The sequence below is a fragment of the Chlorocebus sabaeus genome, chromosome 13 (genome assembly GCF_047675955.1).
Source record: "Chlorocebus sabaeus isolate Y175 chromosome 13, mChlSab1.0.hap1, whole genome shotgun sequence".
Classification (NCBI taxonomy): domain Eukaryota; kingdom Metazoa; phylum Chordata; class Mammalia; order Primates; family Cercopithecidae; genus Chlorocebus; species Chlorocebus sabaeus.
In genome coordinates this window covers 92,804,863-92,818,958 of record NC_132916.1, presented here as the reverse complement: position 1 = coordinate 92,818,958, position 14,096 = coordinate 92,804,863, and the positions used below count along the sequence as shown (strand labels likewise).

The 14,096-nt window shown below is 39.5% G+C and overlaps 1 protein-coding gene across 2 annotated transcripts in view; it reads right to left on the bottom strand.

Moving 5' to 3' along the window:
- Positions 1 to 14,096, bottom strand: part of UBE3D (ubiquitin protein ligase E3D) — a 173,751-nt gene that overhangs the window by 124,183 nt on the left and 35,472 nt on the right. For both annotated transcript variants that reach the window (XM_008006451.3, XM_038002199.2), the window contains 2 exons: positions 13,560 to 13,668; positions 10,067 to 10,230 (listed from right to left, as the gene is read on the bottom strand). In XM_008006451.3, the coding sequence (XP_008004642.1) occupies positions 10,067 to 10,230; positions 13,560 to 13,668 (273 nt within the window). The remainder of the gene's footprint in view (positions 1 to 10,066; positions 10,231 to 13,559; positions 13,669 to 14,096) is intronic.

Here is a 14,096-nt window from a genome sequence, read left to right as displayed (position 1 = left end):
AGCAGGAGGAAAAATACAACAAAAGTAGTTATAAGCAACAGGCAAACTAAAGTGACCAAATTAATTTATTAGATGTCAACTTGTCCCTAAGACAGTTGGAGTTTTAAAAAATTTACTAATTGTATACAAGAGAACACATAAGACTATAGTCACAATATTTCCAGTGTCAGAGGAATTTGTTAAGAATGAGTGAAGTAATAAGGCAGGTGCATCAGATTCTTATAATACTCTTCAAGAAAGGAAAGGTAAAGATTCTACATATAATGAATATAACAATCAGCAAAATAAACCACTTCCTTTTTCTTAATACTTGAAAGTTGTCAAAAGACAAACTGGTACATGCACGCTAGTATATCCTGTGAGTTATCTTTCACTAATCCATACAGGCAGGCTATGGTAACAAGAACCTACAGTTACCAATAGGTAAATAATGATTACCAAATATTACAAAGATAAGCAGAAAACCATGCACCATTGCACAAACATTAATTGAATGCTTTGAGCACTTTTATAAGTACTCATCTAGCTGAGCAAGACAGAGATGGTCCTGGTTCACGCGGAGTTTACATTTCAGGGCAGGAATTCTAGTGAAATAATCAAACATTTGGGAAATGCACCACCATGAAAGACAGGTACCAAACTCAATCTTTGTTTTCAAAAACAGAAGAGCCAACACCCAAGGAAAACATTAATAGAGAAACAACAAGACTTTAAGCAAAAATATTATTATCACAGAGATTGTATCTGTAAAAAGAGATTATGACATAAGAGAAAATTTTGAGTGAATGCTCACATTTAAACATATCTGTATAAAATCTTAGAAAGCCAAGGATAAAAAGAAAATCCTACAGGTTTTTGGAGATACAGAATAGGTATAATAAATTTTCAGATACTCACAGATTGACTACAGTCCAAGGTTAAAAGAAGTATTAAAGAGTATACTTCATCACATTAAAAAAATCAAACAAAGAATACTGAGTAAAAAAAAATCACAAAAAGAGAACATATCAAATAATACCATACCTTTTTAAAGAAGTATTTATAATAAAGATACAAAACTTTCATGGTCATGATGCATGACAGTAGACAAATGGAGGAGGGCTTCAGCTTAATATTTCTTTAAGAAGAAATACAACCATCATATCATCAGAATCACAAAGGATTCAACATAGAAAAGGGAGGAGGTTAGGGTGGGAGCAAAAAGACAAACATGAATCTCCAAGTCCTTCCTTGTTCCAGTGAAGAGTATGGATACTAATTAAATCTAAATATTGACAGTTAAAAAAAAGAGTAAATTTAAATGTGTATTAAAATTTTAAGGTTAATCACGAATAATCATTTTGAAGTAAACAAAAAAGTTCTTTTTTGCTTCCAAATCATTGGAGGAAAGAAATGACACAGAGAGGGCAACCAATCTAAAAGAGCAAACTATGTCCAAATTCATCAAAATCACAATAAATGTGAATAATTAAGTTCACCATTAAAATAGAAGGACTCTCCTACTGGAGTTTTAAACTATCCAGCTATATGCAGTTCATAAGGTATATCTTAATGCAATATACACTTGATTAAATGACACAAGACAGGTGAAAATAAACACAAAAAGAACAAATCAACAATTTTTTAAAAAGTAAATATAGTAGTATTAACATCAGGCAAATGTATTAGTAAGGTTCTTTAGAGGGATGGAACTAACAAGACAGATATATACATATAAAGGGGAGTTTATTGAGGAGTATTAACTCACATGATCAAAAGGTGCCACAACAGGCCATCTGTAAGCTGAGGAGCAAGGAAACTAGTCCAAATCCCAAAGCTGAAGAACTTGGAGTCCAATGTTCAAGGGCAAGAAGCATCCAGCATAGGAGAAAGATGTAGGCTGGGAGGCAAAGCCAGTCTAGTCTTTTCATGTTTTTTCTGCCTGCTTTATATTCCAGCCATGCTGGCAGCTGATCAGACGGTGCCCACCCAGATTAAGGGTGGGTCTGCCTTTCCCCAGCCCACTGACTCAAATGTTAATCTCCTTTGGTAACACCCTCACAGACACACCCAGGATCAATACTTTGCATCCAATCAAGTTTATACTTAGTATTAATCATCACGAGTCGACCCCTTGTTAACTTGTACCCATACACATCTCCTGAGATCATACGTAATCTTCAAATAAAAACAGTAAGAAGGTCATAATTATGCCTAATGTAATACAACTATCCTTCATACAACCGGAAATGCACCAATCCCCAACCCTCTATTCCATAAAGTTAACAATACTTAAAAGCTCATATGAAGTCAATAAACTTTATGTCACATGATAAAGGAAAAAGGAAGTATGATGAAGATATTTTCTTAGTACAAGTACACAAATGTGTTTTTAACAAAAAGAGAAGGAAATACTCATGACACTTACATTCCTTGTTTCTGCAACTGGTCATCTGGTCATAGCTGGTACTGATGACTACTTTTTTCTACTACCCATCCTGTATTCCCTTTGCCTTCAGCAAGCACCTCAGCAGGTTGTGGTTTTTTTCCTGGTAGAGTGAATCAAACCTTCATTCCTGAAGGGTCTGGGTCATTTGTAGTCCTGCCTGGATTGAGCTGTTGTAGTTTCCCATTGACCTTAATTGCAGGGCATGGTAATACTAAGAGATGCCCTAATGGATCTCCTGTATTTCATGCATACTCTTCCTTACTTCCATTGTGGAGCAGTAGACTGATTTCATCTTGATAGTCCAGGTCACTCACCGCAGGCAACACTGTTACTCCCTTCTTAGCCTGTTGCCTTAAAGGTAGGAGGAGCCCAAAGTGTCCAGGTGGCAATCTTAACTTTCAGTTTAATGGAATCGTTGTTTTGTCTTCTGGTGGCAGCATTGCTCCTGCTGGAACTAAGACCTCTAGGCCAGCGGAAAGTAATGTTGCAGGAAGAGGAAGCAAACATTTTGCTAGTGGATCACTATGGGTGCCACTTCCACTTGCACCCCTCGATTCCTGGACCCGTGAATCCTGGCTATGGGAGAAACACTGCCATATGCTGGATGCTGATTCAGAGCATACACGGCATTCTGGAGAACTTTGCCCCAGCCCTGCAAAGTATTGTCACCTACTTGCTGTTGTAATTGTGACTTCAAAAGGCCATTCCACTGTTCTATCCAGCTGCTTCAGGATGATGGGGAACACAGTAAGATCAGTGAGTCTCATGAGCATGAGCCCACTGCTGCACTTCTTTAGCCATAAAGTGAGTGCCTTGGTCAGAGGCAGTGCTGTGTGGAATACCATGATGGTGGATAAGGCATTCTGTGAGTCTTCGGATGGGAGTCTTGCAGAAGCATTGTGTGTAGGATAGGCAAATCCATATCCAAAGTGTGTATTCCACTGAGGACAAACCTCTGCCCTTTCCATGATGGAAGAGGTCCAATATAATCAATATGCCACCAAATAGCTGGCTGATCACCCCCCAAAATGGCGCCATATCAAGGGCTCAGTGTTGGTCTCTGCTGCTGGCAAATTGGGCACTCAGCAGTGGCCATAGCCAGGTCAGCCTTGGTGAGTGGAAGTTCATGTTGCTGAGCCCATGCATAACATCCATCCCTGCCACCATGGGCACTTTATTCATGGACCCATTGGGCAATGACAGGGTGGCTGGGGAAAGAGGCTAAGAATGAGTCATCCTATCCACTTGATTATTAAAATCTTCCTCTGCTGAGGTCACCTGTTGGTAAGCTCTCACATGGGATACAACTATCTTCACAGTTTTTGACCACTCAGAGAGGTCCATCCACATACCTCATCCCCTAATTTCTTTGTCACAATTTTCCAATCATGCTTCTTCCAAATGTCTGACCATGTCAAACCATTAGCTACAATGAATCAGTATATAATTGCACATCTGGCCATTTCTCCTTTCATCCAAGGTTCACTGCTCCAAGTTCTGCCCACTGGGAAGAGTTCCCTTCACTGCTATCATTCAAGGATGTCCCAGAAAGGGGCTATAGTGCTGTAGCTGTCCACTTTCAGGTGGTGTCGGCGTATCGTGGAGAACCGTTTGTGAACTAGGCCCTAGTCTTCTCTTCCTCTGACAACTGATCATAGGGAACTCCCCATGAGGCCACTGGTGTAGGCTGGGGAAGAGACAGCAGGGTGGCAGGAGTGGAGACCATGGGCATTTGAGCCACTTTCTCATGTAACTTACTTGTGCCTTCAGGACCTGCTCGAGCCCAATCATGTATATACCACTTCCATTTGATGATGAAATGCTGCTGTGCAGGACCACTTTATGGATAGACAGGTCAGAAAGTACCCAGTTCATGATAGGCAGTTCAGGTCACATGGTGACTTGATGATTCATAGTCAAATATCCAGTTTTCACCAAAGCCCAGTAACAGGCCAAGATCTGTTTCTCAAAAGGAGAACAGTTATTTGCAGAAGATGCAGGGCCTTGCTCCAAAATCCTGATGCCTCTGCTAACAGCAGAGACTCCCTTATGGGGACCTGCCAAAGGCTCCAACAGCATCCCTAACTGCCAATGACACCTCAAGCACCATTGGATCTGCTGGGTTATATGGCCCAAGTGGCAGAGCAGCTTGCACAGCAGCCTGGACCTGTTGCAGAGCCTTCTCCTGTTCTGGACTTCACCCAAAACTGACAGCCTTTTGGGTAACTCAATAAATGGGCCAGAGTAACACACCCAAATGAGGGACGTGTTGCCTCCAAAATCGTACCAGGCCTACCAGGCGTTGTGCCTCTTTCTTGGTTGTAGGAGGGGCCAAATGTAGCAACTTTTCCTTCACCTTAGAAAGAATATCTGAACAGGCTCCACACCACTGGACCCCTGGAAATTTTACTGAGGTAGAAGGTCCCTGAATTTTAGTCGGATTTATTTCCCATCCTCTGGCACGCAAATCTCTCACCAATAAGTCCAGTGTGTTTGCTAATTCTTGATCACTGGTTTCAATCAGCATACTGTCCTCAACATAACAAACCAGTGTTATATCTTGAAGAAGGGAAGTGATCAGGGTCTCTCCAAATAGGATTATGACACAAAGTTGATATACTCCTGAGGTAGGACAATAAAGGCATATTGCTGGCCTTGTCCGCTGAAGACAAATTGCTTCTGGTGGGCCTTACGGACAGGAGTGGAGAAAAAGGCATTTGCCAAATCAGTGGCTGCATACCAAGTACCAGGAGATGTGTTACTTTGCTCAAGCAATGAAACCACATCTGGTACTGCAATTGCAATTGGAGTCACCACTTTGTTACACTTACGATAATCCATTGTCATTCTCTAAGAGCTATCTGTCTTCTGCACAGGCCAAATAAGAGAGTTGAACAGGGATATGGTAGGAATCACCACCCCTGCGTCTTTCAAGTCCTTGATGGTGGCACTAATTTCAGCAGTCCCTCCAGGGATGCGATATTGGTTTTGATTTACTGTTTTTCTAGGTGGAGGCAGCTCTAATGGTTTCCATTTGGCCTTTCCCACCATTATGGCTCTCAAACTACAGTCAGGGAGCCAATGTGGGGGTTCTACCAGTTGTTAAGTATGTCTGTGTCAATCATGCATTCTGGCACTGGGGAAATGACCACAGGATAAGTCCAGGGACACAATGGACCCACTGTAAGTCAGACCTGAGCTAAAACTCCATCAATTACCTGACCTCCATAAGCCCCTATTTTAACTGGAGGACCACAATGACATTTTGGGTCCCCTGGACTCAGCGTCAGCTTAGAGCCAGTGTCCAGTAGTCCCTGAAATGTCTGATCATTTCCCTATGCCCAATGAACAGTTAGCCTGGTAAAAGGCTGGAGGTCTCCTTGGGGAAGGATGGGAGAAAGATTCACAGCATAAACTGTCAGTAGTGTAGAGTGGTCCTTCCTCAAGGGGACCTGGTCTCCCTTTCATTCAAGGGGTTCTGGGTATGTGACCTGGCTCAAGTCTGGAAATTGATTGAGGGACTGTGATTCTCTGCTTTTATAATTCAAATTAGTCTGGAAGTTCTCTGCTTATATAAATTAAGTAGGAATGCAGTAGGCTTCCTATCACTTCTAGGAACATTGTAATTAGCCAATGCCAGAGTTCGACAGGAGTCAGATTATTCTGATTGCTGCTTTGCCTCTTCTGTCCATCACAGTAGCTATGCCCAGCTTGCCTTTGACAGCTGAGTGCCACCACTTGGCCCCTGCCACCTCGGGATCCAATTATTCCAATTGTATTTAAATTCTGTAGTTGAGTGACTGCAGTTCCCACTGTTAGATCTGACATACAGAGAAGGGCAATTACAGGGCTCTTCAAAGATGAAGGTGCTGCCTTCACAAATCTATTTCACAAAGCATTGGTCAAGGGTATATCTTCTGGACCCTCCCAGCTGGGATGAGTAGATCTAAAGAGACTAATCCACTCCACCATCCCTTCCTCTACATTAAACGAAGAGAGATCAGGCATTTCCAGCTCACTCACAGTGGGCCATTTTTAATCCATCTTTCAGCTAACCAAGCAAATAAACTATTAGAACCTTTTGTAACTCCCCAAGCTGCAATATTAAATGAAGAATCCCTAATTAGTGGGCCCAAATCAATAAATTCAGTCTAATCCAACTCTATATTCCTTCCACCATTATCCCACACCCTTAATATCCATTCCCACGCCTGTTTTCCAGATTTCTGTTTATATGCATTAGAAAACTCAAGCAGTTCTTTTCGCTTGTAGTGCACCTCTTCATGGGTCTCACTCTCAACCTCACCTCTAGGAGTCCACCGAGACTTTAGTCTAGTTATAGGTCTAGAAGCAAACAGAGGTTTTGGGGGTGGCTCCTGAGGAGAATCAACACTATCTTGCTTGGAAACTGCCTCTGGGGAGGCCATCGCTATTGCCTCAGGCAGTACAGGGTTTATCTCCTCAGCAAAGGTGGAAATGCTGATGGCAGCATGGGTTGGAAAGGGGATGTTGCCACTACTGGGGATGGGGAAGCTGTTTCTTCTGGCAAGAAAGGTTCCTTAGAGTTTATAAGCTCAGTATCCCCAGTTTCATCAGGGTCCTCCCACATATCCCCATTCCAAGTTTCAGGGTCCCATTTTTTCCCGATTAATCCCCTCACTTTAACAGTAGACACCTGGTGAGGCTGTGCATACACTTTTCATTGCAGGTCAGTCACTCACATGATAAACTTGTGTCTGATTTTCCACAATTTCAACTCTTTCTCTACAGGAGATAAGATTCTCACTCAAGGCAATCTTAGCAGATTTGAAGCTCCGTATCTGTTTCTGAAGCTGGGAGTTAGAATCCCTGAGTTCATTATTTTCTTTCATCACTTTGTCCAGTGAACTTAGGAGCAACCAACCAACTTCATTATGTTCCTTAATATAGTCAAAGGCATTATGCATAGAGTCACTAAACTCCTTGCCTCTCATGAGCAGTGAATCAGGAGTGTCAAATGTATTTACTGTGCATAACTCTGTTAACAGTTCATGCCAAGGACTATCAGTGTTCTCCATGTTATCAGAAGTAGAGACCTTAGCATTTTTGGATGTAATCATATTAAGCAGCCAACTCCAGAAACCTCAAAACCAATGAAAGAACTCTATCCTTAATATTCTGTTCCTCTAGAACCACTCCTGGTATCAAAATCCGTATTAGTCAGGGCTCTCTAGAGGGACGGAACTAATAGGATATATAGACATATATATGTAAATCTTTTTATACATATATTTAATTCTTCATATATAAAAAGTCACATATATATATATCTTCATATATAAATATATAAATATTCATATATATGAAGATATATATACACATACACACACACACACACACATATGATCATATTAACTCACACAATCTCAAGGTCCCACAATAGGCCATCTATAAGCTGAGGAGCAAGGAAGCCAGTCCTAATCCCAAAGCTGAAGAACTTGGAGTCCAATGTTCAAGGGCAAGAAGCATCTAGCACTGGAGAAAGATGTAGGCTGGGAGGCTAAGCCAGTCTAGTCTTTTCATGTTTTTCTGCCTGCTTTATATTCCAGCCATGCTGGCAGCTGATTAGATGGTGGCCACCCAGATTAAGGGTGGGTCTGCCTTTCCCCAGCCCACTGACTCAAATGTTAATCTCCTTTGGCAACACCCTCACAGACACACCTAGGACCAATACTTTGCATCTTTCAATCTAATCAAGTTGACACTTACTATTAACCATCACAGCAAATCAGAATGAAACAAAAACTAGAATTAAATTGAAGAAGAGCAAAATCTCCTATTGATAGTATACTCAATTAGTTGTCATGCTTTTATTTCTCTAACAATACAGCTTTAAAATATATAATGTGAAAACTAGAATCAGAACAGAAGAAAATTACTTACATAATCATAATGTAAGATTCAACATACCTGTCACGAAAGTCCACATTTCAATAAATAGAAAAGATGAATATAAAGGGTTTTAATAAATTTGATAATATAAACCTAAATATATAAAGATACACACACACACACACACACACACACACATATCAAAAGAAAATATAATCAATGCAGAGCTTAATAGCTGACTACGTATAAGGGCACCAAAAAAAAAAAAAAAAAAAAAAAATTCCAAGCCCTCAAAAAGAGTCTCAAAAGCATAAAACTGAGATGCATCCATTGAACATGCCTCAATAAAATATAAGGATAGTGTCAAGTACCTGTTTCCTTTAGAATCACATCAGATAGGCAAAAATCTAAATGGAAATTTCAGTGAGAATTCAGGGTAATGGACATTTATAAAAACTTCAGGTGGGAGTATAAATTCATGACACCTTTTTACAAAATAATTTGATATTACCTCTCAAAATGTTAAATGTCCATACCCTTTGACTCAACAATTGTACCTCTAGAAATTCCTCTAATATAGAAAACTTATAATCAGAAAACAAATATACAAGATTACAACACTAATTATAACAGCAAAAAAGTAATAAACCAAACATCCATTAAAAGAAAAATGGCTAAGTAATTTATAGTACCTCCATTTCATAAAATGTCAAGCACTGACATGGAAAGAATCTCTAAGACATGGGCTTAAGTGTAAAAAAATACACATGTTTAGGTGCAAAATGAATGGAAAAAGAAGTGGAAGAGTACACAACAAACGTTTTACTTCTGGAGAGGGATATAATTTTACCTTACATATGTCTCTTAGTGTTTGGATCTTTTATGACTGGTACTACTTGCATAAGAAACGTAATTAATTTTTTCAATGTCTTATTTACTTTCCAGAAAAAGACTAAGATCCTTCCGTTCTTAGGACAAATTTGATCAAACCCATCTGAGAGTACAGGACAAGTACAAACTTTGATTCTGTTACAATAAGAATACCTGCTGTTTCCTTTTCTGGGAATGATCTTCCATCAGACATGGCTCAGCACTTCACTTCCTTCAAGTTATCTGCTTAAATATCACTTTATCTAAGGAATCTTTCCTGACTTTGCAATGTAAAATGACAACATCCTACTCCCATCCTACCCCTTGCCAACTACCTTACCTTGTTTCATTTTTCACTAGAGTAATTTACTACCAGTATCTTAGTGTGCTTATCTTTAAAGTGGGGATGATAATAGTACCTACCACACAGGTTGTTGTTAGGCTTAAATGACCTATGAGTTCTTAGATGAGTGCCTGACACATAGTAAGAGACATAAGAATCTGTTTTGTTTATGGTCTGCCTTCCCCCATTAGAACAACAATGCTAAGAGGTAGGGGCTGTGTTTTGTTCATTATTGTATCCTGATGCCTGGAAAGTGCTTATTGGTAAATATTCACCACTGTTGAAGTCGGATTTAGTACTGCAGCCATATGTACAGACAGCTTAGATTACAAGAAAAAAAAATAATTTTTGGTAAAAGCAAGCTTTCTGCATATTAGCATGAATCATCTGTAATAATTCAACCTATTTTAAACATATAATATTTAGCAGTATGGCTCCTAGAAGCTTCAAGCAGGGAAGGGGTATAGTGGCATTTAATTCATTAATTTCTTAATACCAACATGACAACAAAAGATAAAATATAATGTAGATGAGAAAACAAATGCACAACTTACTTTTCATTCCTGCCTTTGATGCATGGCTGGTAGAGGACCTTGATAGCACTCCAGGCAGAACTAGAATCTGCTTTCAATGTGTCTTCCAACAATGGAAATTTTTTGATATATTTAGAATTTCTCAATGATTCAATCACCAAACTGTCTGAATTTAAAAGCCACAGCTAAAGATGTGAAGAGAAAGTCCAAGTATAAGAATATTGTCACCTTATCCATATCTTGTGACTTTTCAAAAACAAAAAAGAGACTATGAAAATCCCAGAAAAAATAAATATGAGAATCATGTACATAATTTTAAAGCTAGGTAGGCCTTTCAAAATATAACACTTGGTAGAGCAATTGACATAAAGTTAAAAAGAAAAAAAAGACAACTGACTCAGAGAAAATATGCATAAGTAACAACGTTATTATCTATAATATACAGAGCTTTAGTAAGGAGGTAAAACAGCCCGAGAGAAATACAGGCAAAGAATATGAACAGAATTAACAGAAGAAATAAAAGATACATAAACATGCATTAGAATCTTAATGTAACTAATAAATGTGAAATTTTGTGCCACCATTTTTCATTGATCAGATTGGCAAATATAAAAGGATTGATAACATCTAGTTCAGAAAAGGGGTTTGAAGTGGGCATTCCAATACACTGCTGGTGGTAAAGTGTTTTGGGATTTGGATGCATGTGATTCACTGAGAGAGAACTCACAGGAGAAAAGTGAAGGAAATGGGATAAGGAAGGGGAAAGAGCTAATTAAGGATACAGAATCATCTGGAGTCTGGTTTTGGCCTGATCCATGGGGGAGTTCTACAGCATGAATCCCACCTATAGAGTTTGTTCTACCTTGAGACAAGAGTCCCTAGCTTTCTGTGCCCCAGGATCAAATCACTGGCAGTGGGCTGACCAAGAAGGGGTAAGTCAGGGAGAAGGGATTGTGGCGGACAGGTAACTTCTGGGCAAGGCAACCCCTGTCATCTGAAAAGGAAGTCTCTGGAGAAGGGGGCAGCTGTGAGCCATTATTAGCCAACACTGTCAGCAGCTGAGAATGGGTGCATCAACCCAGTATGGGGTCTGGGTGGCACACCAAGAATGCCTACTATAAAAGATAAATTAGTACAACTTTTTTTGCAAGGTGATAATTATCTGAGTTTCAAATACACAAATTCTAATACTATATTACATTAGAAAGATCCATTTATAAAGAAGTACTAAAAGATACAGGCAAAGATTATTTTCATTGCAGTTCAGTCTTATCAGCCATACAGCAAAATTTCAATCATTAAAGAGCCAGACCTATATTTAAACTAACAAAAACAATCCTCAAGATACATACCATGAAGCAAGCAGGTTGCAGAAAAACACTAATCATGTGATACTGGTTTTTTTTTTTTTTTTTTTTTTTTTTTTTTTACAAATAAACACCTGTGAGTGTACATATATATAGTTGTATATGGAAAGAATAAAAATAATGAAGTACACATATCAGACTGTTATTACTGATTGCCCCCTGAATAGTATGGTATAGCAAGGCAGGAAAAGGAACATTTTATGTTCTTCATGGTCCCTGATTGTGTTTCAAGAATATTTTATAAAAAAGAAAAATCTAAATATATGTTAGAAAGTTTCAGAAGTTCCTACTCTTGATTTTCAATTTGAAATCTTAGAATAAAAGAAAAAGTAAAACTGATTTCAGATAACTGTGAGATATATTTAGTATCAAAATCAGTCAGAAAATATTTTAGGTTTTCATAGAAATTATCTGCAATTAGAAGAGCATAGGGTCCTCATAATGGATGGCCAGCTACAGAGTCACACCTAACAGCAACCTCAGGCCCTTCCCTCCTTTTTGTTACTATGTTTCCGTATTAGCTTTTTAGTTTCATAAAGGCATTTGGGTTCTACCTTGAGCACCTGGAACAGTGTCTTTCATATAAGAAGTGCTCCATATATGTTTACTGGCTGAATAAAATAGATGTAGAAGTAGAGAGGATATTTGGGCTATGATTCTTGGTTATTCAGATAAATGCTCAAAATTTGTTACTGAAGGACACTATTTTTAATAGAGGCAGTGTAATATGAGGCTCTAGTGGTACATGCTGGGATGGTTGTTAGCCACAAAGCCTCTTCCTCAAAAATTGCCACTATTTCTCAAATATCACAGAATCAGAGCAACTAAAAACAACAAAAGGCAGCCAGGTATGGTGGCTCATGCCTGTAATCCCACTATAATCCCAACAGTTTGGGAGGCCAAAGTGGGAGGATTACCTCAGCCCAGGAGTTCAAGACCAGCCTGGGAAACATAGCAAGACCTCATCTCCAAAATTAAAAAATTGTTTGGGAATGGTGGAGTAGGCCTGGAGTCTCAGCTATTTAGAAGGCTGAGGTGGGAGGATCACTTTAGCCTGGGAAGTCGAGGCTGTGGTGAGCCATAATCCTGCCACTGCACTCCAGCCTGTGTGACAGAGTAAGACCTTATCTCAAAAAAACAAAAAACAAACAGGAGCAATACGACATATTCTAAACATAAGAGTACGAAATAGAAAAAAAAAAAAAAAAAAAAAAAAAAAAAAAGCGAGACAGAATAGTGTTATAGTGACCAAAAAAAAAGCCATTACAAACTGAGAGTAAAAAATCTGATTTTGGCCAGGCGCAGTGGTTCATGCCTGTAATCCCAGCACTTTGGGAGGCCGAGGCAGGTGGATAATGAGGTCAGAAGATCGAGATCATCCTGGCTAACACAGTGAAACCCCATCTCTACAAAAATATTAACTGGGTGTGGTGACAGGTGCCTGTAGTCCCAGCTACTCGGGAGGCTGAGGCAGGAGAATGGCGTGAACCCAGGAGGCTGAGCTTGCAGTGAGCCAGGATCGTGCCACTGCACTCCAGCCTGGGGAACAGAGCGAGACTCCATCTCAAAACAAAGAAAAGAAAACCCCTGATTTTGTGGTATGAGCTTCTAAATAGCAGGAACCAGGAATTTTCTCTGTATCCCTAGTACCTAGTACATAGAGGCACTTGATCATCTGCTATTAAATTAAGGGAGTTTGATTTATGAATTAAACTGATATTAACTTTTTTTTTTTTTTTTAAAGATGGAGTCTTGCTCTGTCACCCAGGCTTAAGTGCAGTGGCACCATCTTGGCTCACTGAAACCTCTACCTCCTGACTTCGAGCGATTCTCCTGCATCAGCTTCCTGAGTAGCTGGGACTACAGGCATGGGCCATCCACCAGGCTAATTTTTGTATTTTCAGTAGAGATGGGGTTTCCCCATGTTGGCCAGGCTGGTCTCGAACTCCTGACCTCAAGTGATCCCCCCACCTTGGCTTCCCAAAGGGCTGGGATTACAGGCATAAGTCACCATGCCCAGCCTGATATTAACATTTTTAATCACTTATTTTCCACACCTGAGAATTAAGAAAAAAGAATGAAAAAACTAAAGAATTCTGAGACCTTGGATTCCTAGGCTACAAAAGCGGGATAAAATAATTTCTTACCAAGATATACACTTTGTCGTCCTGACCTTGAATCCTGAATCTAAAAGTACTTCTAGCAGAGGAGAGCTGCACCAGACACTGGGTGATCACGCTCTGGACAAACCGAGACCTGTTTGAACAGAAATCAATTTTCACAACGTGTGTCTCCTAATAACTCTAACTGGCAAGATAAGCAAAAAATACCCACAGGGTACCTAAAAGGCAGAGACATCCACATTCCAGACTTTTCTATGTACTGCTCATTCCCTCACAATCCACACTGATGTGGATTTTAATATAGTTTAATGTATTCAGGTTTGCTCCATTCTTCTTCAAATCTATTCTCCAATCCTTAATACACTTTCCACACCAAATCTAACTATTCACCCCTACTGAATAAAAAAATACCATGTTAGAACAAGTCAATACTCCATTTGTGCTGTAGCATATTAAACAGAGAATAACTAACTTACAAAAGAAGGCAAGAAATTTCCTTCCAAACATCAGACAGTATTGTCTACATTTTCTTCCATTTGGATGTCCCTAAAGTGTCAGCTC